The sequence below is a fragment of the Mobula hypostoma genome, chromosome 13 (assembly GCF_963921235.1).
Source record: "Mobula hypostoma chromosome 13, sMobHyp1.1, whole genome shotgun sequence".
NCBI classification, from domain to species: domain Eukaryota; kingdom Metazoa; phylum Chordata; class Chondrichthyes; order Myliobatiformes; family Myliobatidae; genus Mobula; species Mobula hypostoma.
The window spans coordinates 15,398,415-15,414,505 of record NC_086109.1 but is presented as its reverse complement, the minus strand read 5'-3'; the positions used below and the strand labels follow the sequence as shown (position 1 = coordinate 15,414,505).

The 16,091-nt window shown below is 43.3% G+C and overlaps 1 protein-coding gene across 4 annotated transcripts in view; it reads left to right on the top strand.

The window, feature by feature from the left end:
* lrrn2 (leucine rich repeat neuronal 2) overlaps positions 1-14,581 on the top strand; it is a 330,240-nt gene extending 315,659 nt beyond the window's left edge. For all 4 annotated transcript variants that reach the window (XM_063065361.1, XM_063065359.1, XM_063065362.1 and 1 more), the window contains one exon: positions 11,363-14,581. In XM_063065361.1, the coding sequence (XP_062921431.1) occupies positions 11,672-13,810 (2,139 nt within the window). In that variant the 5' untranslated portion in view covers positions 11,363-11,671 and the 3' untranslated portion in view covers positions 13,811-14,581. The remainder of the gene's footprint in view (positions 1-11,362) is intronic.
* The last annotated feature ends 1,510 nt before the right edge of the window (positions 14,582-16,091 follow it).

Sequence of the window (16,091 nt, the reverse complement as noted above, 5' to 3'; positions counted from 1 at the left end):
GGTAAAATTGCTTTTGAAGTCATTTTGGATGCATTCCTCAATTATTCAATATTAGCAACAATTTTATGTATACATATATACTGTACTGTGAAAAATTCTTAGGCACCCTAGCGATGTGCTAAAGACTTTTACCATAGTAATTTTATGCATTGCACTTTAACATTGCTGCAAAAAAAGACAAATTTCATTGATGATAACCCTGATTCTGATACAGGTCTCTATTGTGGACTGAGAGTGGGAAGGGGTCGGGGAGAGGGGAATCATGGTTGGGAAAAGGGGAAGGGAGAGGGGAGGGAGCAGGAAGCACCAGAGGAACATTCTATAATGATCAATAAACCAAATTCCCTTGTGCCTCAGAACCGGGTGTGTCTATACCCACGTAACCCACCGCCCCCCCGCCACAGCACTCCTTCTCTGGCACCCGTCTCACACCCCTCACGCAGCAATCCACCCTCACCATTCCCAGCATTCTTTGTTCCCGCCAGATTTACAAACTTGCTCTCCACTCCACATTGACAAATCCAGTACTGCGCAAGGGTCTTAGGCACCCTAGCCTAATATAGTCATAGTCATAGTCATACTTTATTAATCCTGGGGGAAATTGGTTTTCGTTAATAAAGTATGACTATGTTAATATGTATGCCTAAGATATCTTGCGCAGTACTGTGTGTGTAGAACTTAAACAGCAATATGAAAATAGCAATTAGCAATTCGGAGATGAACAATCCCATGACCCTGCAGGTAGAAGATGTGACCTTTCCCTTCCACCTGGTTCTGATTTATCTTTCCAAATCCTTGGTGAGCATTCCACACTTCAACAAGATTCCCTTCTCATATATTCTTCCTTTAAACTTCTCTCTATCTCTCTCCCCCCGTCACTCAACCTCTGTCTTTTTTCCCTCTATACATCTCTCTGCCCCTTTTGTCTCAACGTCTCACCTCTCTCGCTCTGCCTTTCCTCTTTCTATCCCACCTCTTTCTGTCATGCTTTTACACTCTATCCCTCCTCCCTTACTTTCTCTCTCCCTTCTCTAACTCTCTCTCTCTCCCTTCCTCCTCTTTCTCGCTCTCATTCGCTCTCACTCTCACAGTCCTCCAATTTCAAAACACCATCTTCAATGTTCCCTGGACAACCACATGCAGTATTTTATGACTTCAATACCACTCCAGCCATTAGCATGTCTGTAGCATTCATTTACAGGACAATTTATCTAGCAGGACAGGAGTTCCAGCTGAAATGAGAATATTAACCCTCTCAGTACCAATTCCTCTAGATATCTGCATTCTTCCAGATAGCTGAGGGTGAATATATCTCCTCCTTCTAAATTGTCAGACTCATTGTCTGAGGGGAGTCGCCCAGCCATGTGTTTCCAGCAGCGAGCGTACACAGGTAGTACTGAGAAGTATTAAATTAATGCAGCGTGACATTCTGCTAGTTACTAATTGAACTGCTACAGGGAAAGGAGACGGAAAACAAAAAAAAAATCTGTAAAACCAGCTTGACTACACAGCCAGAGTAAAGTGATTGTGATAGAGGATTCATAATCTGAAAATGCCTCCCAGTCAGAAAGTTGTGAATTGAAGATCTTCTTCAATCTGTTTTGTACGCATTCTACATGGTTAGCACTGAGGAGCACGACACTGTTGGAGGTGCTTATGGATGGGTCAGCAGTGGAAAGGGTGAGCTGTTTCAATTTCCACCAGCAACTATATTTCATTAGGAGTTTGAGGAGATTTGGTTTGTCAGCAAAGGCATACAAAGCAAGTTTCTACAGATGTACCATGGAGAGCATTCTAACTGGTTGCATCACCACCTGGTATGGGGGGGGAAGGGCAGAGGGCACTGCCCAGGTTTGGGAAAAGCTGTGGAGGGTTGTGGATTCAGCCAGCTCCATCACAGGCACTAGCCTCCCCACCATCGAGGACATCCTCAAAAGGAGACGACTCAAAAAGGCTGCATTCGTCATTGAGGACCCCCATCACCCTGTTCTCATTGCTACCATTAGAGAGGAGGTACAGGAGCCTGAAGGCACACACTCAATGATTCAGGAACAGCTTCTTCCCCTCTGCCATTGGACTTCTAAAAAGACAATGAACTTACGAACACTGCCTCACTAATTTTTTGCTCTCTTTTCATGGTGCTTATTTTTAATATATATTTCTTATCGTAATTTATGGTATATTTTATGTATTGCACTGTACTAATACCTCAGAAACAACAAGTTTTACTACATATGTCAGTGATAATTGTACTGATTCTAATTCTGCGCCATTTTAAACCAAGGTCCTATTTGCTTTTCAGCTGATGTAAAAAAAAATCAAAGGATGCTATTTCAAGGACCAGAGATGTTTGTCCTGGTGTGCTGCCCAATCTTTATCCCACAATCAACATCATATTACATTGTTGTGGGAGTTTTCTGTGCTCAAAGTTCAAAGTAAATTTATAATCGAAGTACATATTTGTCACCATATACAACCCTGAGATTCTTTTCCTTGCAGACACTCACAGTAGAACAAAGAAATACAATAGACTCAATGAAAATCTACACCCAGTGATAAAACAATGTGGAAAAAAATCAAACTGTACAAACACATAAATAAATAACTAAATAATAGATAAATGATTTAAAAACAAACAAAAAAATAAATTGAAATTAAATACATAAATCTACAATAAATAAATAAAACTGTCAAATTAATTAATTAAACAGACAGGCTGTTTTAATAAATAAATGGATGGCTGGATGGATGAATAAACAAATCAATCAATTCGTCAATCAGTCGGAGAACATGAGTTGTAGAGTCCTTGAAAGTGAATCCATAGGTTGTGGAATTGGCTCAGTGTTGAGGTGAGTGAAGTTATCCGCGTTGGTTCAGGAACCTGATCGTTGAAGGGTAATAGCTAGTCCTGAACCTGGTGGTGTGGGACCTCAGGCTCCTGTACCTCCTTCCTAATGGCAGCAGTGAGAAGAGAGCATGGCCTCGATAATGGGGTTCCTTGATGACGGATGACGGGGCTCCTTGATGACGGATGACGGGGTTCCTTGATGACGGATGACGGGGTTCCTTGATGACGGATGACAGGGCTCCTTGATGATGGCTGATGAGGTTCCTTGATGACGGTTGATGCAGTTCCTTGATGACGGATGATGGAGCTCCTTGATGATGGATGACGGGGTTCCTTGATGAAGGATGATGGGGTTCCTTGATGACGGATGATGGGGTTCCTTGATGACGGATGACGGAGCTCCTTGATGACGGATGACGGGGTTCCTTGATGATGGATGACGGGGTTCCTTGATGACGGATGATGGGGATCCTTGATGACGGATGACGGGGTTCCTTGATGATGGATGATGGGGTTCCTTGATGACGGATGACGGGGTTCCTTGATGACGGATGACAGAGCTCCTTGATGACGGATGACGGGGTTCCTTGATGACGGATGACGGAGCTCCTTGATGACGGATGACGGGGTTCCTTGATGACGGATGACGGGGTTCCTTGATGATAGATAATGGGGTTCCTTGATGATGGATAATGGGGTTCCTTGATGACGGATGACGGAGCTCCTTGATGACGGTTGACGGAGCTCCTTGATGATGGATGACGGGGGTTCCTTGATGATGGATGACGGAGCTCCTTGATGACGGATGACGGGGTTCCTTGATGATGGATGATGGGGTTCCTTGATGACGGATGATGGGGTTCCTTGATGACGGATGACGGAGCTCCTTGATGACGGATGATGGGGTTCCTTGATGACGGATGATTGGGGCTCCTTGATGACAGATGATTGGGGCTCCTTGATGACGGATGCTGCTTCCTTGTAGCAGTGCTCCTTGCAGATGTGCTCAGTGGTGGGTGGGGAGACCTTTTCCTGTGATGAACTCATTTTTCTGTGATTGGTTTTCATGTTAGGTTTGGTATTTCCAATGCTACAGTAGTGACCACACTTTAAAAATCACTCTGCGACATCTGGGTATTATATGAATTGTATTATATGCAATATTACAAAAAATAAATAAATATGAATTCTTTGAAGAGGTACCACTTTTGAATGGGTCTTTGCAAGTAGGAACTGTTCTTTTCTCTGCGCAGCACAAAATCTTCCCCAGGGAAACAATGAAGATTGTCTTTTAAATTAACACCCGGAACCATAAAAATGAACAGTGACTTGTCAAGCTGCCTGCATATAAGATTCTATTTATTTCTCAGCAGCCAAGGTTAGCCATTTCTTAGCTCCCGAGGTCAAAACATTTAAAACAAAAACAATGGAATCAAAGAAGTGGAAGTATTTGCATAAGCAATCAGGACCCTGTATTCCATGAGAAGAAACATTTCCCTGGTGGAAATCCCAGTGTAGCAGCCGTAATGAAAACATCATGAAATATCTGGTTCGTAATGAGCTGTGCTCTACGAACCAGCTGTAAATCCAGGCCGCGAGTCACAGTAGGAAGTGCCTTGCTATTCACAATGTATTGTGGCAATTAAGGAGACTGAATTTAAATAAACTGCTTCAACTGGGGAATGAGGTATAATCGGGGGTGTTAACTATATCCTGCCCTGATGAATTTTCTATCCCTTTTCCTCCATTTGTACCTGAAGACTCATCATTGTTCTTCACTACTTCATTCGTCCTTCTTTTTAGTAGCTATTTATTTTTTGTAATATTGCATAATAAATCTGCCTCTGCACTGTACTGCTGCCACAAACAAGTTTCACGTCACATAAGACAGTGCTAACAGTGGACAACAGCTTTTTTAAGAAGTGTTGCTTTCACAGAATTTTTTTTTAGTTTATGATAGACCACTTGAAACTGAACACAAATATAATTTCAGACTGAAGCAACACACACAAAATGCTGGAGGAACTCAGCAGGCCAGGGAGCATCGACGGAAAAGAATAAATCATCGACGTTTCAGATCAAGGCCCTTCATCAGGTGTCCTGAAGAAGTGTCTCGGCCCAAAACATCAACTGTTTATTCTTTTCCTTAGATGCTGCCTGGCCTGCTGAGTTCCTCCAGCATTTTGTCTGTGTTACTTTGGATTTCCAGCATTCGCAGATGTTCTTGTGTTTATAATTTCAGACTACTTGAATCACAGAAATTGGAAGAAACAAGAAATTAACTTTTATTGAATAATATGTTTAATTGCATAACAGTGCTTTGCAATAGTTCAACTAGACTAAAGATGTTTTCTTGATGATTTTCATTTGTACTCATTTTCTGAGGCTTTGTGCTTAAGTGTCCAACAATAATCAGCCAGTATTGATGGATTCCAGCTGCCTTGATACTATTTCTCCATGACCACAATGTCCTGGTGAAATGTTTCACCATGCTCATCACTGACAGTGCCAAGATTTGCAGGGAAGAAGTCTGAATGGGAATGCAGAAATGACTCTTTAGCGACATGTTGGATTTCATGGTTCTGTATGCTTGAAGCATGTCGTCAACTAGTTGCACGTCACTTACTGCTCTGAGGTTGCCAAGAAAATTTTCAACAACACCCTTAAGTGCCTTCCATGTGATTTTTTTCTGGTCCTACTAGAAGTTTTTCAAATTGCCTTTATTGATGACCTTTTTTAATTTGTGGACGAACAAAACTGCCTTTCTTAATCTTGACATCAGTTATTCTGACTTGAAATATGAATTGAAATACCATATATAGACAATTCTTTTTAAAAAATGGTGCATGATAGGGTAGCTTCGTGGTGCTTTTCATGACCAGTAGCTCAAAATCCATAAGATACACCCAAAAGCATTCAGGAAGTAAAATCTTTGTTGTGCAGTGTAATAAACCATAGACGTCAGAGATCCCAAAGAGCACTGCTGACCTTTCCTTTTATATTCACTCCTATAATTCAGGCGGGCTGGCTGGTGGCACAGTGGAGCGACGGTTCCCGAGTTCGAACCCAGTCGGGCCGCTCCCGGCACGCTTTCCATCCGTGCCGGGCTCGCAACTCGGCCTCATAAAAAAACAGACTGCGCTGTGAGGACGTGGGGGACCACTCACAGAATCTTTTCTCCAAGACAACCACTTGAAAAAAAAGTAGTTGCCAAGGCTCTGGCAGAGTATGGCACACAAAAAAAAATAATAATTCAGGATATTTGACTGTGAAAAGCATGATCCCATAAAATCTGACCCAATCTTAATATTCAATATCTGCCCTTGTTGGTAGAATCCCAGATGGCAATGAGGATGCGTACAGGAGTGAGATAGATCAGCTGGTTGAGTGATGGCACAGTGCACTCAGCATCAGCAAGGCCAAGAACTGATTGTGGACTTCAGGAAGAAGAACCCAAAGTTCAAATGTCAAAGTTCACAGTAAATTTATTATTAACATATGCTATCTTGAAATTTATTTCCTTGCAGATATTTATAGGGAAGTAAAGAATTACAATAGAATTTATAAGAAATATACATCAACAAAGACAGAGAAACAACAGAAGTGCAAAGATTCTTTAGGCTGTAGAGTCAGTTCAGCATTGAGGTGAGTAAAGTTATCTACACTGGTTCCGGAACCTGATGGTTGTGGGGTGATACCTTTTCCTGAATCTAGTGTGTGGGATCTAAGGCTCCTGTACTTCCTGCCCAATGGTAGTAGTGAGAAGAATCTGGAGAACACACACCAGTCTTCATTGGGAAGTCAGCAATGGAAAGAGTAAACAGCTTCAAGTTCTTCAGCACCAACATCTCAGTGGGTCCAACACATTGATGCAATCAAGAAGAAGGGATGGCAGCATGAGGAGCTTGAGGGGATTTGGTATGTCACCCAAAACTCCTACGGATTTCTACAGATGTATGGCATTCTGACTGGTTGCATCACCAGTTGGTATAGAGCCTTCAAAGCACAAAATTACAAGAGTCTTCAGGGGGTACAGTCTCAGCTGATTCCATCACTGCCACAAACCTCCCCACCAGTGAGCACTTCGATAAGACATGGTACTCAAGAAGCTGGCATTCATCATTAAGGACACTCACCGTCCAGGACATGCCCTTCTTCTCATTGCTATCATCGGGCACGAGGTAGGGGAACCTGAAGAAACACGCTAAACGATTTAGGAACAGCTTCATCCTCTCCTCCATCGTACTTATGAACAGTCCATGAACCCATGAATGCTACCTCATTATTCCTTTGTTTGCACGGCTTATTTTTGGTAATTTATAGATATTTGCGTCTTGCACTGTATTGCTGCCACTAAGCAACTTTTATGTCATACATCAGAGACAATAAATCTGATTGTGCACTTTCCAGAAAAGCACACTAAACAATAATTAAAACAATGAATTTGAGCTGGTTAGAAAGAACCACGTGTGGGAGTGAAGGCCATGTCTCAGATTGCTTAACCCCGGGTGGGTGTCAAGCACTGGCCTCTTCTTGCTCAAGACGACACATGATACCTTCACTCAGTAAGTCGTCCGAAAATGGCCTGTAAATTCCAGGCCCCATTTGTAAGTATTAAGGTTCCACCAATGATCACAAGGGAGAATGCTGGCAAGAGTGAGGTGGGAAGCAGCGAGAAAGCCCTGAAGGTCATATTTCCCATCGTTACTTCCAAGTTCAAAGGCAAGACATGTTTAAAACATCTTCATCTCGCTTTCCAGTCACAACCAGATTGAAAGAGTCTCCGAGTGCCTGACAAGGTTATCCAGGGATTGGAGATAAACCTGAAGTGGGAGGAGGGTGATTTTGAATGCTTGGCAGCTCAGTGGGATACCGTGGTGGGGGTAGAATATGGAGCAGGGGAGTGTCTTATTGCTTCTTCTGTACGCAAAGCTTTGAAGGCATTAACCTGAAGGATCCAGTCTAGAAGCCTCCCTTGAGTGCCCTGAGGTCCTGCAGATGTCAAAACTGAATTAAAATTAGACAGGCAATCTCCTTAAAATGATTCAGTAATCCAACCATCAAATGATTATAGTTTGGGCTAAATCCCACCTGACTAGATTAAAGGTAGCAGAGGAGTAGGGGTCATTTGGCATATTTTTTTTAAATATGGCTATTAAAATACATGAGGGAAAACAGGCAGCTAGAGTTAAAATGAAGAATATCGGTGATGTAACTGAATAGCAGAAGGGATCAAGGGGCTTCTCCTGCGGTTATGAGCCAATGGGAATTTCTGTTGCAACTTCCATAGTGTTTGCTTAATGTAGTATGATGGAGACCCTTTATGCATTCAGCCTGCTGACTGAGCCATTTCTGTCCCAAGGCAGAAAGCTAACCACATCAGGTATTCCCTGTTGATCACACATGCAAGTGCTGAGCGGGCCTGCAGATGTTTAAACTGATAGTCACAGGGAGCACAAAGAATTTTCTGGCCATTTCTGATGCGCAAGTTTTACAGACAAAAGCACACAAGCATTAATCTGTGTATGAACAGAAAACACCCACAGGGATATAGTCCAGTGGTGTTAAACATTAGTCTGATACCTTTTCCAGTCAGGAAATATGCATCCATTTGTCTAAATATTAGTAGAAACAAAGCAGACTGAATGGAGCTCTATTTAAATTTGTGGAGCTGACATAAGCATTAATTTTAATATGTCGTCACTTTGAGCTGCAATTGTTCGGGCTGCTACTGACAAAATGCCATTAGCAGTCAACCACTCAGTGTGGATTATAGTCAATGAAGGTCAAATTGGGCAAGGAAAGACAGCTCCCTTCAGTGGTAGAGCACTAATGAACCAGTAGATTCTTTTTTATAATGATGTGGCAGCTTTCATAGTCATTTTATGTCTAGTCCCAGCCTATAAATCACTGCATTTATTATGGTCTGAGTAATGCACACAAAATCCTGGAGGAACTTGGGAGGTCAGGCAGCATCTGTGGAAAGGAGTAGAGTCAATGATTCAGGCCAAGACCCCTCATCAGGACTGGATTGAAAGGGGATAGAAGCCAGAATAAGAAGGTGGGGGCAGGATGGGGGGGAAGGGAAATACATACAAGCTAGATGGTAATAGGTGAAGCCAGGTGAGAGGAAAGGATAAGAGCTGGGAGGTGACTGGTGAAAAGACAAAGAGCTGAAGAAGAAGGAATCTGATAGGAGAGGAGTGTGGACCGTGTGAGAACGGGAAGGAGGAGAACTGGGGGAGGTGACATAGGCCCATACGGAGAAGAGGTAAGTAGGGGGCCAGAATGAGGAATGGAAGAAGGGGGGGAGGGGAGAATGTTCATGCGACCAGGTTGGAAGCCACCCAGACAGAACATGAAGTGTTGCTCTTCCAATCTGAGATTGGCCTCATCTTGGCAGTGGAAGGGGCCATTGATCAACATGCAGTCTTAGGCGCATAGCGAGGATGTCTGAGAAGTTCGTACAGTATTATATTGAATAAATATTTACCAATATTAACAAAAACTGAGGGTTCACACATATTGCTGGTTCAAGGGCAAATCAAGAGAGGATGGAGATGGATGTCTTTCCATCGTATGCTTCAAATTGAATCAAAATTAACCCACACAGGAAATGATATAAAAAACTGCGTACAGGACTGTACAAAGGTCTGAGGCATCCTATCTATCTATCTATATACATATATATAAAACTGTGTGTGTACCTAAGACTTTTGCACAGTACTGTAGATACATTTAATATATTCAAATCATGATGCCGAGTTTAACTCAACCTCAGGATTGCCAGGGATCTAAGGCATTGTCTTTTCAGATCCCAGTGAGCTTTATGACACGGCAATTTGTGAGCACATTTATTGAGCTGTACACCTGCTATTGCAGAACGCTGAATAGAATTTCCCAAACTCACTTGATTTTGGTGTCGGGGGAATGGAAGTGAGGAGAATTTCAATCCAACACAGTAGATCTACTGAAGAGAAAGCAGTATCCATTTCCATGTCGAGACCCCCTTTATTTGATAATAGCCTTGTACCTTCAGAATCAGGTTTAATATCACCTGTATCATACAGTACAGTTCAATACATAAATAAAACTATAGATTACAATAAAACAAAAAAATACTGTGTAAAAATCTTAGGCTGATATACATATATAGCTAGGTAGCCCAAAACTTGTGCACAGAACTGTACTTTTCAACATGGAATGGAGAACACATTTGTAAAGCTAGCGGGAGCAAAGGATGTTGGAAATGGTGAAGGCAGAACACTGCAGGATGGCTGTGGGGCCGGTGACAGAGAAGGGGTGCCAGAAGTGGGGGGGGGGCCACGATTACAGACACAGCCAGCCTTCAGACAGCAGGCAAGGTCATTTGATTACAAGCAATTGGTTTATCGATCGTTACAGAATGTCTCTCCGGTGCTTCCTGCTCCCTCCCCTCTCCCTTTCCAGGGCTTGAAAGAGCAGATGGAAAGGATGTGAAAGGTTAAAGCCAGAGTAATCCCAGTGGTGATAGGAGCACTTGGAGCTGTGACTCCTGGACTGGGAGGGTGGCTCCAACAAATCCCAAGAACAACTTCTGAGACCTCAGTGCAGAAGAGTGCACTACTAGAAACAGCAAGGGTCCTGTGCCAAACCCTCAAGCCCCCAGGCCTCTGGTAGAGGACCCAAGATTGAGGGAAAATACACAAACACACCACCCATAAGGGGTGAGAAAATTAAACACACACACACACACACACACACACACACACACACACACTCTCCAAAGACTTTTATATAAGTTATATAAGTAGTGAAATGTGTTGCTATGAGGCAGTAGTACAGTTCAAGACATAAATTGTACCATAATTCACAATAAGAAATACATATTAAAAAATTAAGCAGGGCAGAAAGGGAGCAAAAAAATAGTGAGGAGGTGCTCATGGGTTCATTGTGCATTCAGAAATCTGATGGCAGATTTGAGTGTGTGTCTTCAAGCTCCTGTACCTCCCTGATAGTAGCACGGAGAAGAAGGGATGTCCTGGGTGGAGAGGCACCTGCTGGCTCAGACTTGTATTTTGCTCCCAACTATGAAGGCACTCTTGGTTCAACAGTGCAATTCATAGAAGAATTACTGTGAGTTACAATAAGAATATATTAACAATAAAGCAAAAAGAGAGCTTAATAGTGAGTTAATAGTGTTCATGGGTTTATGGACTATTCGTAAAGTTGATGGTGCAGGTGAAGAAACATCAAGTGTGTGTCTTCAGACTCCTGTATCTCCTCTCTTATGGTAGCAGTGAGAAGAGTTGTTAAAATTATCAACCAAACTGAAAACGTGTAGCTTACTAATGCATATTTCTTTACAGAAGTGCCTCAGTAGTCACTCTGAGGTAAATAAATAGCATGTTGATTAATGATATTGTTTTTAATTAATTAATCTAATTTCCATCAGCACATAAGCTACTATTTAACAAAAAAAAATGCACCTTATCCAAAGCAATTCACTAACCCGGCTTATTTTTTCCCTTTCAGTATCAGCCCACTGAGACAGCGATCAATCGCTTCCTACAAATGCTGAATGAAGCATAATTCACAAGCACTGCCAGAAACCGCCAGCTCATGGAGTGGGATGCCATTTGCTCGTAAAGTGTGGATGAGATCTTAGAGCCGGTGTAGCCCGCTGGATCTATCTTTACCACTTACAACATGCATTAAGATGCCCTCTTGACACTTAAGAGATTTTGCTTCCAATTTTACTCCACCACACCCCCCTATTATCGCAAGATTGCACCTTGAAGCACTCTTGAAGCTTGGGTGACAGCGTTAGGATCAGCGGGGAAAATGTTCCTGAAAGAGTACATTTTTATTAGCTTGGCAATTGTTACATTAGCTCAAGCAATACCCTGGCATGTCAGATGCCCTGATATGTGTGTCTGTGAAATTAAGCCTTGGTTTACCCCGAGGTCCGTGTATCGAGAGGCACCAACAGTAGACTGTAATGCTTTTTTCATGTACAAAGTTCCTGCTAATTTGCCTGAAGGAACACAGACGTTACTCCTACAGAGTAACAGGATCAGCAAGATCGAGCCAGGTGAGCTACATCACCTGGTTAACCTGACAGAACTAGACCTGTCCCAAAACAGTTTCTCACAGATTGAACACTTCAGCTTGACAAACATGACTAACCTTCTGGTCCTTCATCTGGAAGAGAACCAGCTGACTGACCTGTCAGAAAAATGCTTCTCCGCTCTCACTAACCTTCAGGAACTTTACTTAAACCACAACCAGCTGAGCACCATTTCTGCTGGAGCTTTCTCTGGGCTCGGGAACCTGCTCCGGCTTCACCTGAACTCTAACAGGTTGAGGAGCATTAGAAGTGAGTGGTTTAATGCTTTACCTAGCCTGGAGATCCTCATGATTGGAGAGAATGCTGTGGAGAAGATCCAGAACATGAACTTTAAACCTCTCGTTAACTTAAGAAGTCTGGTTCTAAGTGGAATGCGACTGAAAGAAATCTCAGATTATGCTCTTGAAGGTCTAGAGAATCTAGAGAGCATTTCCTTCTATGATAACAAATTATCCAAGGTTCCAAAGGTGGCCCTCCAGAAAGCCCCAGGTCTTAAATTTTTGGATTTGAACAAAAATTTGATTCAAAGGATCCAACAGAGCGATTTTACGGATATGCTCCATCTTAAGGAGTTGGGGATTAACAATATGGAGGAACTGACCTCCATTGATAAATTTGCTTTGGACAATTTACCTGAATTGACCAAACTGGAAGTGACCAACAACCCAAAGTTTTCCTACATTCATCCCAATGCGTTTCGGCTTGTTCCTCAGATGGAAACTCTGATGCTGAACAATAACGCCCTGAGTGCCTTATACAAAAAGACTATCGAGTCCCTATCTAAACTGCAAGAGATCAGCATCCACAACAACCCCATCAGGTGTGACTGCGTCATTCGCTGGGTGAACACTAATGAAAACCGCATTCGGTTCATCGAGCCACAGTCAACGTTTTGTGTGGACCCTCCAGAATTTAGCAGGCGTAATCTGAGAGATGTCCCATTCAGAGAGATGACAGACCGATGCCTTCCTCTCATTTCCTCAGAAGCCTTTCCCTCACATCTCAGTGTTGAAATGGAAGAATCCCTTTCCCTTCACTGCCGAGCTTTTGCTGAGCCAGATCCTGAGATTTATTGGGTCACGCCCTCCGGTGACAAGCTTTCAGCCTATACTGCATCAGACAAATACAGGCTGTGCCCTGAAGGCACGCTGGAGATATTCAATATAAGTATGGATGATGCAGGACTTTATACCTGTGTGGCTCACAACCTTGTAGGAGCTGACTCGAAGAGTGTCACTATCAAAGTGAGTGGGTTCTATCCAGAAAATGAAGACGACATTCAGCTCTATATACGAGAAACAGAAGCCCACTATATCCTGCTGTCATGGATAATCACCTCCAACATAATATCGTCAAATATCTCTTGGTCACGTACACTGAGCAATAGCAGCTTGAATATTGCCTTCTCGGCTCGGATCCCTGCTGGCGTGCACAGTTATAATTTGACACGGCTGGAGCCGCTTGCCGAATACGTGATATGTGTGCACGTGTCCCACGTCAGTCTCCACACTGATGCGTCTTGCATCAGGGGCAGGACCAAAGAAGCCCGCCCAGCAACCGCGAAGAGTGAGATCAGGCCGCAGTTTCTAATTGCCTTGACTGTCTGCGCGCTCTTTGTGGCAGTAAGCGTCCTGGCCCTCCGCAGGCTTGTGTCTGTCAGGCCGAAGGTGGTGGAGGAGCACCGGCCACTGTCCGTGAGCATGCAGAGGAACCTGTCCACCTCGCTGCACCGTATTTACCCTCTGTTCATCAAGCACTGGGAACCTGGCAGCACCTCAGGCAAAACAGTAGCGGTAGAACTGCAATCCACCCCACTGGGCTCTTCGAATGCCGGCTACTGCAGCACCATCTGAGACGAGGTCAAAGTGAGCCAAGGAGAAGTGGAACCGCAAGCCAAGCTAATAAAGAGACACGTCTCCCCTTTCACTGTCCAGATGAAAACAGACAAAATGGGTCAAGGAATCAAATCTCAGCAGAAGAGGAAGTAGATCCAGATTCCAATGAGTTCTTGTAGACATAAGAGGGTGGCATTTTTTTGGCAGTAAACCCTCCTGGTAGAAATCTCCCTTCTCTGTGCAACCGATGTCAATGTGTTTGTTCTGTACAGGTTATGAACTCTGTTAATTGGAGACATATATAGGAGTCTGGGAAAGATATTAAAAAAAAAACAGGGATCTCACTGTATCTGATTTCTTATGTAAAAAAAACCTTTGTGATCATGTCGATAGAAAATCTGTTTTTTTTTCGAGCTAGGCACTTGAAAATCTGAAAGGAAATCGAGAGCAGGTTTACAACAATTTTATACAGGAAGTATGTGCATATTTTTCTAGGTTCAGACTGTAACGTCACACACCTTGCTTTGAGCTCCCTTCTGTCCTTCCGCAATGCTCAGAGAGAGAGACGAGTCACGGAGCACCTTTGAGCACCGCAATGAGTTTTGCAGTTTTGAGGCGACGCCAGTGTTTTGTATCACTGCACCATTTACCAACCTCATTTTTTCTGTAGTTTTCCTGTACCTTCGGCCGTTACTGCACAAAACCATATGTGCAGAAACGCAAAGGATTCATGGAAGCGTTTCTTTTGATTGCAGTATTTTCTGAATAAACCACAACAAAAAAAAAGTGCAAGCAAAACTTGTCATAGTTCATTGTTGTCCTTCCGTCCTCTGGGGACTCGCAGACAAACATGAAGCCTCCTTTCCGCTGGGGGAAGATATCAAGGCAATCGCATTCTTTTGAAACTTTGGGGGTAACTTAAATGCAGCCTACCCATCAGAGACATAGATTTAATAGGCATTGGTCAGACCACACTTGGAGTGTGGTAAGCAGTTTTTGGCCCCATATCGAAAAAAGAATGTGCCAGCATTGGAGAGAGTCCAGAGGAGGTTCATGAGAATGATCCTAGGAATGAAAGGGTTAATGTATGAGAAGTGCTTGGATAGCTCTGGGCCTGAACTATCTGCTGCTTAGAAGAATAAGGGTTGGGGGGAGAGGATGTCATTGAAATCTACGAAGGGTTACATAGGCAGGATGTTCCCTATCGTGGAAGAGTGTAGGACCAGAGGACACAGCCTCAGAATAGAAGGATGTCCCTTTAGAAAATAGATGAGGAGGAATTTCTTTAACCAGGGAGTAGAGAATCTGTAGAATTCACAGCCACAAATGGCTGTGGAGGCCAAGTCATTGGGTATATTTCAAATGGAAAATTATAAGTTCTTGATTAGTAAGGCCATCAAAGGTTATAGGGAGAAGGCAGGAGAATGGTGTTGAGGGGCAAAATTTTTTTAAGTGTGTCATACCAGATATTCAGCCATTCTTGTCTGGCATGTGGTGTCAGGATTAACCGGGTCATCTTATGAACATTCCTGACTTGACCCTTGTATTTTTTACGAGGCCGAGTGGCTAGCTCGACACTCAACCCGGCACGGATGGAAAGCGTGTTCGGGGGTGGCCCGACCTGGAATCGAACTCGGGAACCTTCGCTCCGGAGTCCAGCGCTGATCTCACTGTGCCACCGGCCAGTTTTCTTAGCTGTCTCCACTTCAAAGAAAACAATCCTGGTTTATCCAAAGCAACACACACAAAATGCTAGAGGAGCTCAAAGGCCAGGCAGAATCTATGCAAAAAAAGTATAGTCAACGTTTCGAGTTGAGACACTTCAGCAGAACTTGGCCCGAAACGTCAACTGTACTTTTTTCCTTAGATGCTGCCTGGCCCGCTGAGTGCCTCAAGCATTTTGTGTGTGTTGCTTGGATTTCCACCAACTGCAGATTTTCTCTTGTTGGCTTGGGAAAGCTAAAAGGCTGGAGACAAAGGAATCTGACAGGAGAGGAGAGTGGACCAGAGGAGAAAGGGAAGGAGGAGGAGAGCCGGGGGAAGTGATAGGTGGGTGAAAACTTCCCAGTCATGACAATACCTTCATAACTCTCCTGAATGCCCTTTCTTGTGCAATCACGTCCTTCCAACAATGTAGTGATCAGAACTCCATGCAGTATTCATGCTGTGGTATACCGAGTGTTATGAACAGTCCCAGTATAACATCAATGCCCTTATTCCACTTCAGTCCTCTAATAAAGAAAACCATCCTATACACCTCTTTGATTAGCTTTGTTTTTATTTGTCCCATGAACATTGA